Below are 17,263 nucleotides of genomic sequence, written 5' to 3' on the forward strand. Positions count from 1 at the left end.
AAAACCATAAATTTCTGAGCCGGTTTTAGAAAAATAGATTTGCCTATTAGATGGTTAAATAAACTCTTGGGATTTTTTATGCAGTTGTTGTTAATTGAGGCGCTGGATTGGGTGAGGAGCGGGTGGCAATTGGATATGAGTGAAACATAAGCGTGTGTGGCATTCATAAGGATTGCTCATAATCAGTGGCGTCACAATGGGTGTGTGGGAGGTGCGAGCCACACCTGGGAATCCCCTGCTGAAGGGTGACAGCAAAATTCCAGCTCCATTATAACATTATGTGCAGTAGCTGGCTCCTGTCAGTGTGTAGGAGCCAGCACTAGCAGCTACAGCACTCCTCAGGGGCAGCCCTCACCTCCCCTGGAGTGCCAAAAATAGGGTGGGGCTGCAAGACCGCACCCTCTCCAGATGAGGTTATGCCCCCTTTTCCCTGGGGCACTGATGGGTTTATTTACTAAATAGGAGTTCTACTGAAGATCGGATATTGCCCACATAAACCAATCAGAAGTGATTTCTTATTATATAGAAAATAATAAATAGAATCTGATTGGTTGACCATAGCAACATCCTATCTTAAATAGAACTCCCATCTTAGTAAATAAACCCCTTGGTGTCAGAAAGGCTGGAAACACCGCTGTTTATAATGGGACTACATGATGGTGGTAGTAACAGGCAGTCACAGAAGCTAGATTTAATACTTTGTACTAATGTAAGATCCCATTCAACTAATGTAGGAGTTCATGTCTGTGTAAGTGGAAATCTGTGCCGCTTGTTGATTTTATGCTGGTCATCACAACCATTTAGGCTAGGTGCAAGAGATAAGTCAAACACAGGCTTCCCTTCCATGTCCCCATGGCTCCCGATTGCGCAGAGCATTTCATACACACCCAAGATACTACCATGATGTTCCCATAAGACTTCCAGAAGTCAGGGTGGTTACATGCAATCACATTCTCACCACCCAGTTTCCACCACCTAATGCTCTATCATGGAAAGATCCAGCCAATATCCTTTCAACTTAGAATAGGATGGACATATGCAAAAATGTTGCTTTTGAGTATGTGCTGTATGCAAAAGTTTGCCATTCATTTTAAATCAATGTTCAATCTATGGCGTGTCTAATGGCTGTTCTGTTTCTGTTGTGGACTTCCCAATGCATACCTGCCTACCATCCCGTATTGGCCGGGAGTCTCGCAAAAGTCGGGTCCCCCAGGAAGGTGGGCAAGTCTCTCCCGTATGTCCACCAAAAGCTCACACACCCCCGAGGAAATGTCGGAATTCTCGCATCAGCGGGAGAGAGCGGGACTAAAATGACACGAATCGTATCATTTTGCGTCATGGAGCTGTGCATATTTGGTTGTAGTCTCCGGGCTTCTCTTCTCAAAGATAGCCAAGTATGACCCAATGTCTAGTAAAGCTACATGGTAATGTTCAGCTCAGAAATGTATTGAATGTTATTCATGAAATACTGTTATGACACAGAAATTGATAGACAAGGAAAATAACATTACATGTTGCTGCACATCAAATAAATATATAGGTTAACTATTTTACCTCAGATGTTGGTTCCACTTCAATTTGAAGTACTGGATTTCCTTCATTACTGGAACAAATAATAAAAAAGCCGTTATAGTTACTGGTAGTTGGCTGATCTAATGAAAACAGGGAACTACAAACACCAGAAACTGATTTTCTAAAAATATATTGTATTTACTAAACAGAGAATGACATAACTAGGCAGAAGTAGGTACGTGTGGAGATGTATGAAGTACTTCAGTTAAGATACATATTTCAACATAACTCATTTATCTACTGTGAAGTATGGCTGATTTAATTATCTCTTACCTTGGCTCCATTTTCAAGGACTGCTCTGTCCCTTTTCAATTGTATTTCTGTCTCTAAGTTGCTGTGAGTACAGGGAATGTCCCCCTGGTGTATAATATATGACCCCTTCATTTAGGGCCTGATTGAAATTTGCATGCACACATTGTGATGAGGGATGACATACTTACATGGTGTCACACATCTATCTAAATCCTAGAGTGCTTGCTGTAACGTCTGTGTGATCCAGACAGAACAATAAAACCACAGTGTCGGAGGGCGAATTTGGCCAATAACAAAGTATCACTCAAGGCTCACTTAATAGCTTCCATAAGTAAATGCCTGACATCAACCTCACACAACACAGATAATAGTCTTCAAAAGTGACTGATAAATGATTACATAACATAAAAGTGGATCCTACAGTATAAAGCAGAGCCAGCACTGTAGAAGAGAAGGCTAGCAGAAACAAGTACCAGACCCAATACAAATCAACACAATATAGGTGAAGATTAGTCTCTACATGGAACTGAACCAATGTGAGTTACCAAGTAGAGGTGAAGCCAAAGGTGCTTTAGTTCCTGACTGAATAAGAGCAGATAAATATATAAGGTGTGCCCAAATGAAAAGGAGACAACGGTTCTATGAAAAGTAGAGTATGGTTGTACAGTATGTAAAGAATATTTTAATTAAAAAATATGGGGGAGATTCTCTAAAGCAGAAATGCGGTAAAAACCCCGTTATCGGGGGTTTTACCGCATTTCTGGCTGTATGGCAGTGGCAGCGCTGTGGAGGGAATAACCAGCAAAAGCTGGCAATTCCCTGCAGAAGCCTATTGGCTGCTTACCGTAGAGCTGTTTGAGGGATCCGTCACGCATGCGCAGATGAACTCCCGGGTCATGAACCCGGAAGTCCAGCACCGACACTGCATCGCAAGGGACAGCACTTATCGCAAGAGCTGTCCCTTGTGTTAATAACCACATATGTTACAGCATGCGGTGGCCGGCGATGGGGGGCAAAACAGGGCTGCGGATGTTACAACATCCCACCCTATTTAATTACAGTTCATTACAACAACACATAATTGCCATTGACATTGATGCACTGATCCCAGCACGTAGGAAGGGAGTCAATGACAGTGTAGAAAGTCCTGGGTTGCTGCTGGATCCAGGTTTCCACAGATGTGCTGCTTTTCCCTGTCACAGGGGAACCGGTGTCCTTTCACAAAGCCGTTCACTTGAAAAATGCCACGCTATCTATCGGCAAACACATTAACTCGCTACAGCAAAAGTCTCCTTTTTATTTGGGCACACCTTATGAAGAGGAAACTTGCTAACCCAACATAACCTGCCACCATATTGTATATATATCCTTTACGTTTAAAGCATAGAACACAATTAAAGGGATGCTTTAAATCGTGTTAATTTAATATACTATATATACCCTCTTGAGCTCCCTGTTTATAGTACCTGTCCTTCTGAGGCTGACTTTATACAAATGACATTTCTAATTTTGGACACAAATATTTAGATTGTAATATTAGCTGCAGGCAACTGGTAACCTCAGACTTGTTTATAGCTGCATAGAATTCCTGGAATAACATAATATAAATTGAAATCAAATACTCCTACATCATACCACATCATACCACCATCCAGCCACATGAAAAAGCTTTCCTCGATGGAAAATATATACATAATGAACTGCATTTAAACACATTTACTGTAGCTTTCAATAATGGAGCTGTCCAGCTAATGTGGCAAGAAGTTCTCCTAATTATCTCTATCACTAATCATTTAAGAAATAGTTAAAATAATTTTATTAATGTCATCATACTACATAAAAAAACTCAAACAAATTTAAAAATTGTATAAAAGAATTACGCTATATATAAGTAACTGTTAATAAATAAATAAATAATAATCAATGGTACAGTATACCAAAAATAAAGCTTAAAAAGATTTAAAAAAAACTAATTTAAACACTGCAACGCGTTTCTCATCACCTGATAATATACTCTAGATGGATGTGATAAGTGATGATGCAGAATATTACTTGCCACACATGTATAATACATAACCTCTAAATGAGACTCTTTAGGGTCAACGCAGTGCAATGAGGCATTGAACATGGTCATGCTAAATGGTTGCACATGAAGTATCAGCCATTTATGGCTAAAACTTGCAATGCCAATGTCCGCAATGCACCATTCCAGGACAGAACATATTGTGATAAATGAAATCGCCTCCATTTCTGTCTTATCTACCCCACATTTTCAGATATGTCTGGATATGACTAACTTGAAAATACACCTTCTGATGAAAGGCAAACTGTGTCTGATACACATTAAGCAATGCTCTCCAAATATGAATATTGTGGGGGGGGGGGGGGGAGGGGGGGGGGATTTACAAAGATGGGAGTTCTATTTCACAAGGCTATGGGCAACCAATTAGATACTTTTATCTTCTATAACTTTTACCCCAAAATAAATTTAGATATGCTGACATTACCCCCCTTGATTTGAAAGGAAGGAAATCATATAGTTGTAATACACACTTTACCCCCAGAAATTGATCCTGCTAATACGGTACACAGCCTGGTGGCAATTGATGATGATTACCATTTATGGGGCAGTACGGATGGTGTAATGGTTAGCATTACTGCCTCACAGCACTGAGGTCTTGGGTTTGATTACCACCATGGCTCTAACTAAGTTTGTATATTCTCCCCGTGCTTGTGTGGTTTACTCCGGGTACTCCAGTTTCCTCCCACAATCCAAAAATATACTGGTAGGTTAATTGGCTGCAAACAAATTAACCCTAGAATGTCTGTGTGTGTGCCATTTGGTAGGGAATATGGATTGTAAGCTCCACTGGGGCAGGGACTGATGTGAATGTTCAAATATTCTCTGTAAAGCGCTGCGGAATATGCATGTGCTATATAAGAAACTGTTAATAAAACAATAAAAAATGTATGGCTGTGTGTGGTACAGAATTTGTAATCACGATAACCATCATCATCATCATCAATGGATGCCCGCCTGTGTTTGCTATAGCCATTGATAATGTGCCGTCCAGGCAACTATTAGTATTATTATTTCAAAATGATATAGTGACAGTCTGCAATTTATTTTGCCTCGACTGATGGGTATACCGTGATAGGAGGCAAAGAAAATTGGCACCACAGCAGCAGTACACACTGCGCGCTCCCGAGATGGCTCAGTAACTAGTCGACTCTACTGAAGAAGCACGCAGACTTTGAGGCAGTGCCCGGGGCATCATGCATGGAAGCGTGTTATACACAAGGGCCTGACGCACTGCACTGCATCAGGTTCTTGTACACTGCAGTACTGTAACATACACAGCCGAGCATGCATATAGAATCAAGATATAGATTCTACATGCAATGAAATTAAATGCCTGGGAGTAATGGACGGTCGCGCTGCCGAGGCACAGACGGGCATGCATATAGATTCATATGCATGCCCGGCTGAGTCTCGGCAGCATGACTCTCCATTACCCCAAGGAATTTAATTTCAATGCATGTAGAATCTATATATACAGTATTGGTTTTGGCACCCCAAAATTCATTTTAATGTGCAAAAAGAAGCCAAGGAAAGATGGAAAAATCGGTACTTGTTTCCTAGCACGGCACCAGCGATAAAAATTGTGGCCATCAGGACCCCCCGAAATCGCATTGATCGCATTGCATACAACCAAATCGCATGCGATGCGATCGACGCGATCAACGCGATTTTTACATTGGAATCAATGAAAAATGGTCCCTGAGACCCGATTTTATTGGCCCCAATGTTAAATGGCCCCCAGACCCCAATTTTTATTGTTTCCCAACCCTGATGGGCCACCCCACGATCAACGGCAACCCGAAGCGTGGCAAGCACAGCGAGCCCGCGAGGGGCGGCGGTACGCGTCCTCCGACCTTTTCATACCCCCACTATCTACGTCGGCATGGAGTTGATCTTATATAGTGTGGCGAGCGCAGCGAGCCACCGAGCCCGAAGCGTGGCGAGCCTGCGAGGGGACGCGCATTACTTCACAGGTATTACGCGGCCCCTCGCGGGGCTCGCCACGCTCCGGGCACTATTTAAAATCAGCTCCACGCAGACGTGGATAGTGGGGGTATGAAAAGGTTGGAGGACGCGTACCGCCGCCCCTCGCGGGCTCGCTGCGCTCACCACGCTTCAGGTTGCCATTGATCGTGGGGTGGCGTTAACAATGGGGGGGGGGGGCATTTCTCATGTTATATACCCATAAGGGTGGGTATGCAATGAAAAATCTGGTCCATTGGCCCATTTAACATGGACAAGGAAAATATATCTCAATTCTAAGAATATGGGCGCTTAAATAAAAGGAAATTGGTACTCCCCCGTATATGTCACTGTCCCTTGATGTCCTCCGTGTGGAGCTATACGGTCAATAGCATATCAGACAAATCTTTGTCCTCCCGTCCTGTACCCGGTTCCAAACGCTCACAAATGTGGATGCGCAAAAAGGCAGGCGGATACTGTGCTTAATAAAAACAGATATCCTTTATTGATACAAAAAACAAAATTTAAAAAAACTATTTGCTGGGACCTCATTCATGGAGTATGTCAGTTTAAAGGCTGAGATGGTTTCCTGAGACTCTATTTGGGGCCCCTTCTAGAGTCAAAGTTATGGTGCAGCCTCTGCTGGCATTCCAGTCCTGTGGTCTCCCAGTCAAATTTGTAGAGAGAGTTCCCACCAACGCGTTTCGATCTCCTTTGGATCTTTTTCAAGGTGTAATTCTCTCTCTCAACTATCCAGGTTATATAGGGTATCCTAATGGTTCTATCCTTAACAGGTGTGGTGCGCTAATTCCCGCATATACCTGTGCGCTGTATAAAGCGCTTTCTTATAGTATGTTTCTATGTAGGGTTATCGAGAATCCATGTTCCTGGCCGCCGGGGGTATTAACTACCGGCTCCTGTCGTCATTTCCGGTTGGTTCCGGCATTCTAGAAATGCCCCCTCTAAACTAAGTCTCTCAGCTCGGTTCCGGATTGCGGCCGCGACGTCACTTCCGGTCGTACGTCTCTGCCGTGACTTCCGGACTTGTTCTGTTCTTTCTGATTAAATTCCCTCTGCCGGATGTTTACGATGTGCACACGCCGACTTGCCAGAAGGTGAATAGTGCATGGTGTTCATATGAATGTCTTCCCCGCAATCTTTAATGGAATGGTCTTTTCAGATGGATCATCAACGTATAATATCTCATTCACCTCAGCCCTGGAGGAAATGGAGACAGCTACCTGTAGAACCGAGCTGAGAGACTTAGTTTAGAGGGGACAATTCTAGAATGCCGGAACCAACCGGAAATGATGACAGGAGCCGGTAGTTAATACCCCCGGCGGCCAGGAACATGGATTCTCGATAACCCTACATAGAAACATACTATAAGAAAGCGCTTTATACAGCGCACAGGTATATGCGGGAATTAGCGCACCACACCTGTTAAGGATAGGACCATTAGGATACCCTATATAACCTGGATAGTTGAGAGAGAGAATTACACCTTGAAAAAGATCCAAAGGAGATCGAAACGCGTTGGTGGGAACTCTCTCTACAAATTTGACTGGGAGACCACAGGACTGGAATGCCAGCAGAGGCTGCACCATAACTTTGACTCTAGAAGGGGCCCCAAATAGAGTCTCAGGAAACCATCTCAGCCTTTAAACTGACATACTCCATGAATGAGGTCCCAGGAAATTGTTTTTTTAAATTTCGTTTTTTGTATCAATAAAGGATATCTGTTTTTATTAAGCACAGTATCCGCCTGCCTTTTTGCGCATCCACATTTGTGAGCGTTTGGAACCGGGTACAGGACGGGAGGACAAAGATTTGTCTGATATGCTATTGACCGTATAGCTCCACACGGAGGACATCAAGGGACAGTGACATATACGGGGGAGTACCAATTTCCTTTTATTTAAGCGCCCATATTCTTAGAATTGAGATATCTTTTCCTTGTCCATGTTCACATTATAGGGATACTAGGTGGTACCCCTATCTCAATTCGAATACAGGCTGCTTTATCTGCGCAGACAGTTAATACCCACATTTTTATCTGACATTTAACATTGTTCCCTATGTAAAATCGCATCCATCGCATCGGTCGCATCGCATGCCTTAACTTAAGGCATGCGATGGACGTGATTTTTTAATTGTCGGGAAAAAGGCTAAAAATAGCCTTGAAATTGCGTCGGTCGCGTCCATCGCATACCTTAACTTAAGGTATGTGATCACCTACGACGGGCGCCGTGCTAGGAAACAAGTACTGAAAAATCTCCAAAAGGCATCAAATTACAGATTAGACATTCATATAACAAAAAAAAGTTTGATTTTATTTCCATCATTTACACTTTCAAAATGACAGAAAACTAAATATGGCATCTGCAAAAGTTTGGGCACCCTGCAGAGTTTATAGCATGCACCGCCCCCTTTGGACAGCTGAGACCTTGCAGTTTCATGGATTGCTCTCAATCATTGTCTGAAAAGACCAGGTGATGTCAATCTCAAAGTTTTAAAAGTCCAGACTCATCTGACCTTGCCCCAACAATCAGCACCATGGGTTCCTCTAAGCAGTTGTGTAGAACACTGAAACTGAGAATAGTTGACGCTCACAAAGCAGGAGAAGGCTATAAGAAGATAGCAAAGCGTTATCAGATGCCCATATCCCCTGTTCGGAATGTAATTAAGAAATGGCAGTCATCAGGAACAATTGAAGTTAAAGCAAGATCTGGAAGACCAAGAAAAATATCAGCTCGCAGGATTGTGAGAAAAGCAAGTCAAAATCCATGTTTGACTGCACGATTCCTCCAGGAAGATCTGGCAGACACTGGAGTTAAAGTTTGCAAATGAACATATAGACAAGCCTGATGTATTTTGGAATCAAGTTCTGTGGACCGATGAGGTTAAAATAGAACTTTTTGGCCGGAATGAGCAAAGGTATGTTTGGAGAAGGAAGGGCACAGAATTTAATGAAAAGAACCTCTGTCCAACTGTTAAGCATGGGGGGTGGATCAATCATGCTTTGGGGTTGTATTGCAGCCAGTGGTTCAAGGAACAATTCACGAGTAGAAGGAAAAATGGATTCAATAAGATTCCAGCTAATTTTGGATGCTAACTTGATACCATCTGTGAAAAAAGCTAAAGTTAAAGAGAGGCTGGCTCTCTACAATCGATAATGATCCTAAACACACCTCAAAATCCCCAATGGATTACATCAAGAGGCGTAAACTGAAGTTTTGCCTTGGCCTTCACAATCTCCTGACCTCAACATAATTGAAAATCTATGGATAGACCTTAAAAGAGCAGTGCATCACAGACAGCCCAGGAATCTCAAAGAACTGGAAGACTTTTGTAAGGAAGAATGGGCGAAGATACCTCAAACAAGAATTGAAAGACTCTTGGCTGGCTACAAAAAGTGTTTACAAGCTGTGATACTTGCCAAAGGGGGCAGTACAAGGTATTAACTCTGCAAGGTGCCCAAACTTTTGCAGATGCCATTTTTTGTTTTCTGTTACTTTGAAAGTGTAAATGATGGAAATAAAATCAAACTTTTTTTGACATGTTATAAGAATGTCTAATCTGTAATTTAATGCCTTTTGGAGGTTTTTCCATCTTTCCTTGGCTTCTTTTTGCACATTAAAATTAATTTTGGCCTGGGGTGCCCAAACTTTCGATCCCCACTGTAGATTCTATTGGGCTTTAATTTATGTGCTTTCTATATTTGCATACTTCCAACTGTCCTGATTTTAGTGGAAAGTCCAAGCCAGCAGGTCACAGAACGCTGGGCATTTTCCCACAGTGACTGCAAACGGAAGCCTTGCATTAGCCCCCTTTGACAAGGCCACGCCCCCTTTTGCTGTAATTCCTGACAAATAAAAAGTTGGTGGGTAGTTTTTTTGTTTGTTTGTTTTCTCCTGACCTATGCTGGGGTATAATATATAACATCTTGCCCTGCAAATCTATTCACCAATATACAAATAACTGTGCATAACAGGTCTGAAGCTGCCTTTATGTTGTCAAGACAAGACACCATTTTGTACTTTGTGCTTTGTAAATCACCTTTTTTTGTGAACATTTTGAATGCAGCTAACATCAGGCAGTGGCTTAAAAGAGAATATTCAAGCGACAATCTAAATGAAAAATTTTACATAAGTAGGAGCTCTAGTTATTGCCAAATGATTTTACTTTCCATGTTTATTCAGCTGCCTACACTGCACCCTGCCAGAGGATTAATGTATAATTATATTTTTTACTCAGTCAGAGAAAAATAAACACTAAATCTCTTTTAATGTTTTTATCATTAGTTAAAAAGATGGATATATGTAGTACTAAAGAATATTTATGAGATTTAAGTCTGAGAGACCCCATGCTGAAACTCTTGAATAATGTTAGAAACACTCACAAAACACATTTGTAATTGGAAACTCAGTGGATCTATTTAGCAAATGTATCAAATCTCCTATCGCTGCAATTTCTCAATAAAATTTTTTGACCAGCTAAATTTTGGTACTAAGTGGTACTGGCTGACTCCCAAAATGAATGGCCAGTCCTGGTTCCCTCTGCACATGTGCCACAAGGCTTCGCTGGGTAACATGTGACTACAGAATGGATGGCTGAACTTATGCTTCCAGTACCAGATTTTAAAAACAAAAATAAAACATAAAAAGAAGAAAGAAAAATACGATTGTAAAAATATGAATAGATAAAGCATTTTTTAAGTTCTTAGACCTGATTGCTATGTTGAGATTTGTCTTATTTACATTTGCTCATGTTTAGCAACAATTGCAATCACTGGCCAAGGGGCTTCCAAACTTGCAATGCGTCCCTATACCAACTTCGGCATCCTGACTGTGCTTACAAGACCAATCCCGGAACCTCAAAAGGATCAGGCTGCCAATGCTGAAATACCGATGGGTCGCATCCCAATCAGTGTGCGGGGAGTGGTAGCGGGCAGCCAGGGAAGGGAGGGGTTAGGTGTAGCCATTAGTGTGTGTTTGGGGGGGTGAAACGTAGGGTTAAGCTGCATGACTGAAGGGGGTAGGTTTAGATGACAGGGTAAGCACTAGCAAGGAGAGTTAGGGTCAGGCTGCGGGAAGGGAGGGGGAGGGCAGTTAGATGGAGAGGGTTAGGTTCCTTATGGAGCCCCTGTCAGGAGCCTCCTTATTGCAATGCGGAGGTCAGTTGTTTCGCCTGCCTCTGCCAAAACAGCCCCCATTTGTGGCTGGACGAAAATACACAGGTTTTACTGAAAAACTGGTCTTTTATCGAGCAATCTAATAGGATAGCCCGAGTAAAAAACCATCAGCAAAACATATGTAAAAGTAGCAAAAAACTCCCAATGTTTTACCGGGGGTAATTGGATACCCCCCCCCCCCCCAAAGGGGTAAAAAAAAGTGTGAGTTTATGGAAGTAGAGATTTTGTATATAGCAACCAATCAGATTATTTTTATTTATCTAGAAAACCTTCTGCAAGATAATAGCTAGAATGTGATCAGTTGTTATGAACAACATCTCCACTTCTTTAAACCTGCATTTAAGTAAATATCCCCCCTAGACTAGAGTCACTGGTTTAGAAACTATTACGCATATGTCATATTCCCTGACTACAGTATATAGTGCTGAAGGTGTTGGCAATATAGGCCATTTATAGCTGGTAGACTTTAATTAACCTTTGTACTTTGAATGCAAATGAAGTTGCGCAAAAGAAAGTGTTGTGGGTTTTTTCAGCACATAATCAAAGGGGGTGTAGTATAACGCACCGACAGTGCAGTCATCAGTCATTCGGCACCCACGTAAAGGTATATTTTGCAAGCTGCCGCTTCTGATAATGTACAAAGCTGTTCTGCACTAAATATTAGAGTATCTTTACATTTGTAGGTGAAAACCACCAAGAAGCTTCATAAATATACTCCATAGAAATTGTTGTGTGTGTTTTCTACAGATGCCATGGGCTCATGTATGTGGTCAGCAAATTAAACTGATTCTGGATGGTTGTAGCAACCTGTAGTTCATTTTATATCAGTTTACAGATTTTGTCAAGTCAAAGTTTTTTATGGTTCCATTTTATATTGTTTATTCTTTCTTTAGTATAAATAATTCACAAAATTGGACCTCTTAAAAATCCCACATTAATGACTTTTAACGATGAACTTTTCAATGCTGCTTAAAAAGAAATAAAAACTTACAGCAAACACTGATTTTTTTAACAAAACTGACTGGGAAATGCAGATAGAAATGTAAAAAACTCTGTAATGAAAAACTATCAATTATAAAATGTTATCTGCCAATATAAAACAAAAGTTGGTAGGGTACAATAGTCTTTAACAGTGAGTCACATACTGTACTTCTAGAAGTGGGAAAATCTGCAAGTAGACCAATAAAAAGCACTTATAAGGGCAACAAAATACAAGACAGATATGAATGAATTACCCCACCCCATTAGGCAAAGCCAGGGCCAGTGGTAGGGTTTTGGTACCCCCTTGCAAACTATAACGATTTTCTGATAGAATTTCCGTGCAGTGCCAAGGAAGAGCTTACCTAGTTCCACCTCACCCTTACTGGTGGTGGAACTCCATTCCACCCCGTCCCCCTTACTTTAACCCCTGATTTGTAGAAGGGTACAAAATTGTTGAATGGAGGAGTCATTTTATACCCTTAAACCAAAGTAAAATTAACATCTTAAGCAAATTCAGTGCATTTTTTACATATTTACAAGCACATAAACTGGATCGGAGAAAATTACACATGGGGTGTACAGCAGGGGTATTTAAAATGCAGCCATCCAGCTGTTGTGGAATTACATATCCCAGCATGCTCTCCACTGCCCTCATAGTGTGGGCATGCTTTGATGTATATTTCACAGCAGCCAGATGCATGTTGAATATCACTAGTGTAGATGTAAATATAAGACACTGCATTACTTTCCTTTATGGAGCATAGTAGAGAGTTTTGTGGTGTAATGTTTACTTGTGTATTACTATATTCGGTACTTCTGTACTTTCACGGCGCCACTAGAAATCGCGGGCATCGAATGCACTAAAAATCGGGTGCGATGCGGCGGTACGCGTCCTCCGACCTTTTCATACCCCCACTATCCACGTCGGCGTGGAGTTGAGAATAGAATAGTGTGGCGAGCGCAGCGAGCCACCGAGCCCGAAGCGTGGCGAGCGCAGCGAGCCCCGCGAGGGGACGCGGATAACTTCACAGGTAAACGCGTCCCTTCGCGGGCTTCACAGGTATCCTCGTCCCCTCGCGGGGCTCGCTGCGCTCGCCACGCTTCGGGCTCGGTGGCTCGCTGCGCTCGCCACACTATTCTATTCTCAACTCCACGCCGACGTGGATAGTGGGGGTATGAAAAGGTCGCAGGACGCGTACCGCCGCCCCTCGCGGGCTCGCTGCGCTCACCATGCTTCGGGTTCACGTTGATCGTGGGGTGGCGTTAACAATTGTGGGGGCCATTTCACACTTCAGGGTGTCTATTTGGCCTCTGTGGGCCATTTAACATTGATTCCTATGGAAAAATCGTGTCAATTGAGGCATTGAACATAAAAATCGTGTCAATTGAGAAATTTAACATTGGTCCCTATGGGAAATCGCGGGCATCGCGTCGCACCCGATTTTTTAGTGCATTCAATGCCCGCGATGACCGCGATATCTAATCTAGTGGCGCCGTGAAAGTAAAGAAGTACCCTATATTCTCCAAGGTTTAGTGTCATGGGTCAGAATGTGTAGCAAGCAGGCTTGAATCTACAGGAAACTCATAGACAGTCAGTAGGTCTACCACAAATGGTCGACGCACAAAAGGTTGATAGAAAAAGCTAGGCACCCTGAAAAGGTCTATGAGGTCTATAACGGTTGACACAATTTAAAAAAAAATTTTTTTGCATGTTATATTTTAAAGCATGTTAACTCAATTAGTGTACCACGGCCCCATGCATGGTTCGCTTCACTCCCCCAGGTAACGTTACTATTGTCAATCAAAATCCACATGGAGGTAGACTATGAAAAAAATATATAATTAAAAAGTCACAAAGTCTGTCAACTATATGTGTGTTGACCATTGTCGAATCGACCTTTTGAAGCTGTTGACATATAGGTAAACCTTTTGACCGTGTCAATCTTTTGTACCTGTCGACATAATGCATGTTGCCCATATGGTGTCAACCTATTGACTGTTTATCAGTTTACTGTAGATCGATCCAACAGATACTGTAGCAAGCTATTACACTACATTAATACAGCAAGCATAACACAGAGGAGGCTAGAAAGCATACTGAGTACTTACACTGGATTAGAGTTTACTGGATGAAGGATTACTTGGGGTGCTCGAGGAGGGACTTCAGGCACAACATCTACAAGTAAGTAATAGCAGGTGAATAAAATACAAACACCAGCAAGCATTCCACAAAGACCAGGACACTGACAGGACACCAATAAGACTGCTCTAATCTCTATTGACAGAGGTCTATATCGTTCCTCATAACTGAATATTACAGATAAAAGTTTTTCCTCGGCTAGTTAACAATAAACATTTGCTATCAATTTGCTGTGCATTTTCCCTGACACTCCCGGAAAACAGCCGGTTACTACTGCCAAACGCCGGCTTCCTGTCACTCACCTTGCATATGGCTAGCGATCTTCTTGTAGGATGGCCTGGCATTAGTACTATGGCCCGTAAGCATGCACAGTCTAACTATAATCGCACCCGGCCTGCAAATTTGCAGCATGTGATTGGTCTAAATCAGGCCCAATTTTAGTAGTTGGTGTCAAGCTCCAAGCTATGCTTTTCGACAAAAGTCCCCATTGATAGTAATGAAGACTGCCATCTGCATCATTAGCCATTTAGACATTTGGCAACAATATTGATGTAGTAACCCTACATATGCCTAACACAGGCTCATCTCAAATAAGTTAGCTACTAAAGTCATGCAGATACTAGCTTTCCCCAATTATATTAGGGGGAAATTGGGTTAATATACTGTATCATTTGTTGAATAAAAAGATCATAGAAACATATTATTTATTATAAGTTATGTATATAGCATGAGAACCACAGTATCTAATTGAAAAAAAAAAAAGTGTCTTCCAGTTCTGAAAACCCTGTGGTACAAAAAAAAAAAAAGATACATACCCCCCAGGTGGTCGGGTGCGGGTGGCCAATATTGAGTGTACACACTAGATGATACAGTATTTTAAAGGTATCACTCATAAGCCCCTTTGTGAATGATAACTTTTACTGTACATCATCTAGTGGTATGGGGCTTTAAACACACTACACTACATATTCAACGCTGCTACAGAAGACCCGACTCCTGACATTGAAGAAGACCTCACTTCTGAAGCTGAATAATCACAGACTAATTAAGCTAATTGGAAACTTCCAATTGCTTAATCGTCCTCAGAGGGGAGCTGCTGGGGTCCCAGAGCACATCTCTGCCAAAAAAAAGGGGACTTTATATTTGGTGTAAGAGAATATAATAAGATAAGGGCATATAAGATATGCCCTTATTGGGTTCAAAATCAGTCTCTGTTTAGAAAGATTCTCCGATCCCAGATAGATCTCAGCCCTTGGACAGCTCTACTTGGTTTCCCGATACCAGACCTTACTCCCTCATCGAATAAGCTGGTTCTTCATGTTCTACATGCTGCTAGGGGTGCCCTGACCCTTTGTTGGAAACAACTTTCCTCTCCTCCTATGCATATGGTTTTGGCTAAAATTTGGTTTATTGCCTCTGTGGAGAGGATTACTCATGCCCTTTACAGCACTAGACAAGTTTGAGAATATCTAGGATCCATGGTTTGTTTACTTTATGGCTTCTCCACCTCACTGTTGAACCTATGGATTAAGATACCCTTCAATAGTCCCTATTTTTGCTCTACCTTATTAGGCCATAATTTGTGTTCCTTCAAATAATCAAGTAAGGATTCAACTACAGTATGTATCTAGTCTTCTTAACTCCATGATTCTGACCTGCTGCTTCTGTCTTTTGATTTTGGTGTTAACTTGCAGATATCTGATATTCAGTATATCTGGCACTTCTTTTAGACCTGGCTCGCTTTGCTCGGTGGTCGCCATTCTCTTCTCTTTTCTTTCTCTATCCCTTCTTTTTCTCCCTTCCCTATTCTTCATCTCTCTCTCTCTTCTTCTTTTTCTTATATGCATTCGCCGGCCTTTTTATTTTTCTCTCTTATTCTCCAAGTTTTTCATTTCTTTGACCCTTGTTACACTTGCATGTTGTTTATATGGTCAATTTATTTTGTTGAACAGTATAACTGTTTAGAGTTTTATACTCTTGTTGGAAGTCTGCACATTTCCGTTCAGGTTATGTATAGTTTTAAAAAAGTTTATGTGGTGCAATGCAGGTTAATTCAACTTATACTGGCTGGGTGCAAATGTGTTGCTATTCAGCCTGTGATAAGTCACATTACTGTTCCATAAGAATTAATGCAGTTTTTGTTTGCAGCCATTGAGCAGGTGAAACATTCCGGGAAAATCCCTATTTCAAGGTAAACATGTTAGGGATTGATTCCTTGATTCCTTTCCCACTGATGATTAATTGGGACAGGTATTTTTAGATTTGTAGGTGGGAGTTGTGGGTGTTTTAAAAGAAAATGTGCTTACCAAGTCCCAGAGTTCCTGCCCCGCCGAATCACCGTTCCCTCCGCCGCCGTATCCCCTCTCAACCATGCGATGGGATGTGTTATGAAAACACATCTCCTAGCATGTGCCTGCTGCAGAAGAAATCATTCGATGGTCAGCGACCATTGAATGATTTCTTTCTCCAGGGCGTGCAAATATAAGTCAGTGGAGAATGTCTTATGTTTGCGGACTTCCGCCCGAAGATAGGGCAGGCGGCTGAAATCATGTGATATCATAAAAAATGTTATTACTGTTAATAAAAAATAAAAAAATCAGCCTTGCACCAAATAGTGTACTTCCCTTTTGGTCAGTAATAGACCTCTGTGTTAGTTATCCAATGTTAGTTTTGCACTTTTTGGGGTACATGATGATTTACCCATTTCTCCCACAAACACCAAATGCAGTGAAAATGGTAGAACATGACTGTAGAAATCACCAGGGTAAGCCTTTTGCAATTGAATTGTATAAATAACAGGAAAACAAAATTGCAGTTTGCACATTAATTCAAGCCGTAGTAAACCAAGACTTTGCCAATGCTAAGTGAATTGTTTATGTGATCTCCTTGTGGTCTATTTAGACCACAAAGCTGATTACGGGGGGCTTGTCCCCAGCTCTGCTTTTTAGAGCAGGAGTTAGAGAACCCCGTTTAACACAATCTCCAGATAGCATTGTTAACGCATTTCTTCAAGGACCTACTGAGTTGACAAACTCACCATACTGTAAATTCTTATACTTTAATGATGATTACCCAAAAA

The 17,263-nt window shown here is 41.7% G+C and overlaps 1 protein-coding gene across 4 annotated transcripts in view; it reads right to left on the bottom strand.

The window, feature by feature from the left end:
- Positions 1–17,263, bottom strand: part of KSR2 (kinase suppressor of ras 2) — a 435,191-nt gene that overhangs the window by 95,641 nt on the left and 322,287 nt on the right. For all 4 annotated transcript variants that reach the window (XR_014445794.1, XR_014445796.1, XM_083151467.1 and 1 more), the window contains exons 12-13: positions 14,154–14,220; positions 1,555–1,603 (exon numbers count right to left, since the gene is read on the bottom strand). Coding sequence is in view for 2 of the 4 variants with exons in the window: in XM_083151467.1 (XP_083007593.1) it covers positions 1,555–1,603; positions 14,154–14,220 (116 nt within the window). In the remaining 2 variants the exon portion in view is untranslated. The remainder of the gene's footprint in view (positions 1–1,554; positions 1,604–14,153; positions 14,221–17,263) is intronic.

Source organism: Crinia signifera, chromosome 1 (genome assembly GCF_055691185.1).
Source record: "Crinia signifera chromosome 1, ASM5569118v1, whole genome shotgun sequence".
In the NCBI taxonomy this organism is placed as follows: domain Eukaryota; kingdom Metazoa; phylum Chordata; class Amphibia; order Anura; family Myobatrachidae; genus Crinia; species Crinia signifera.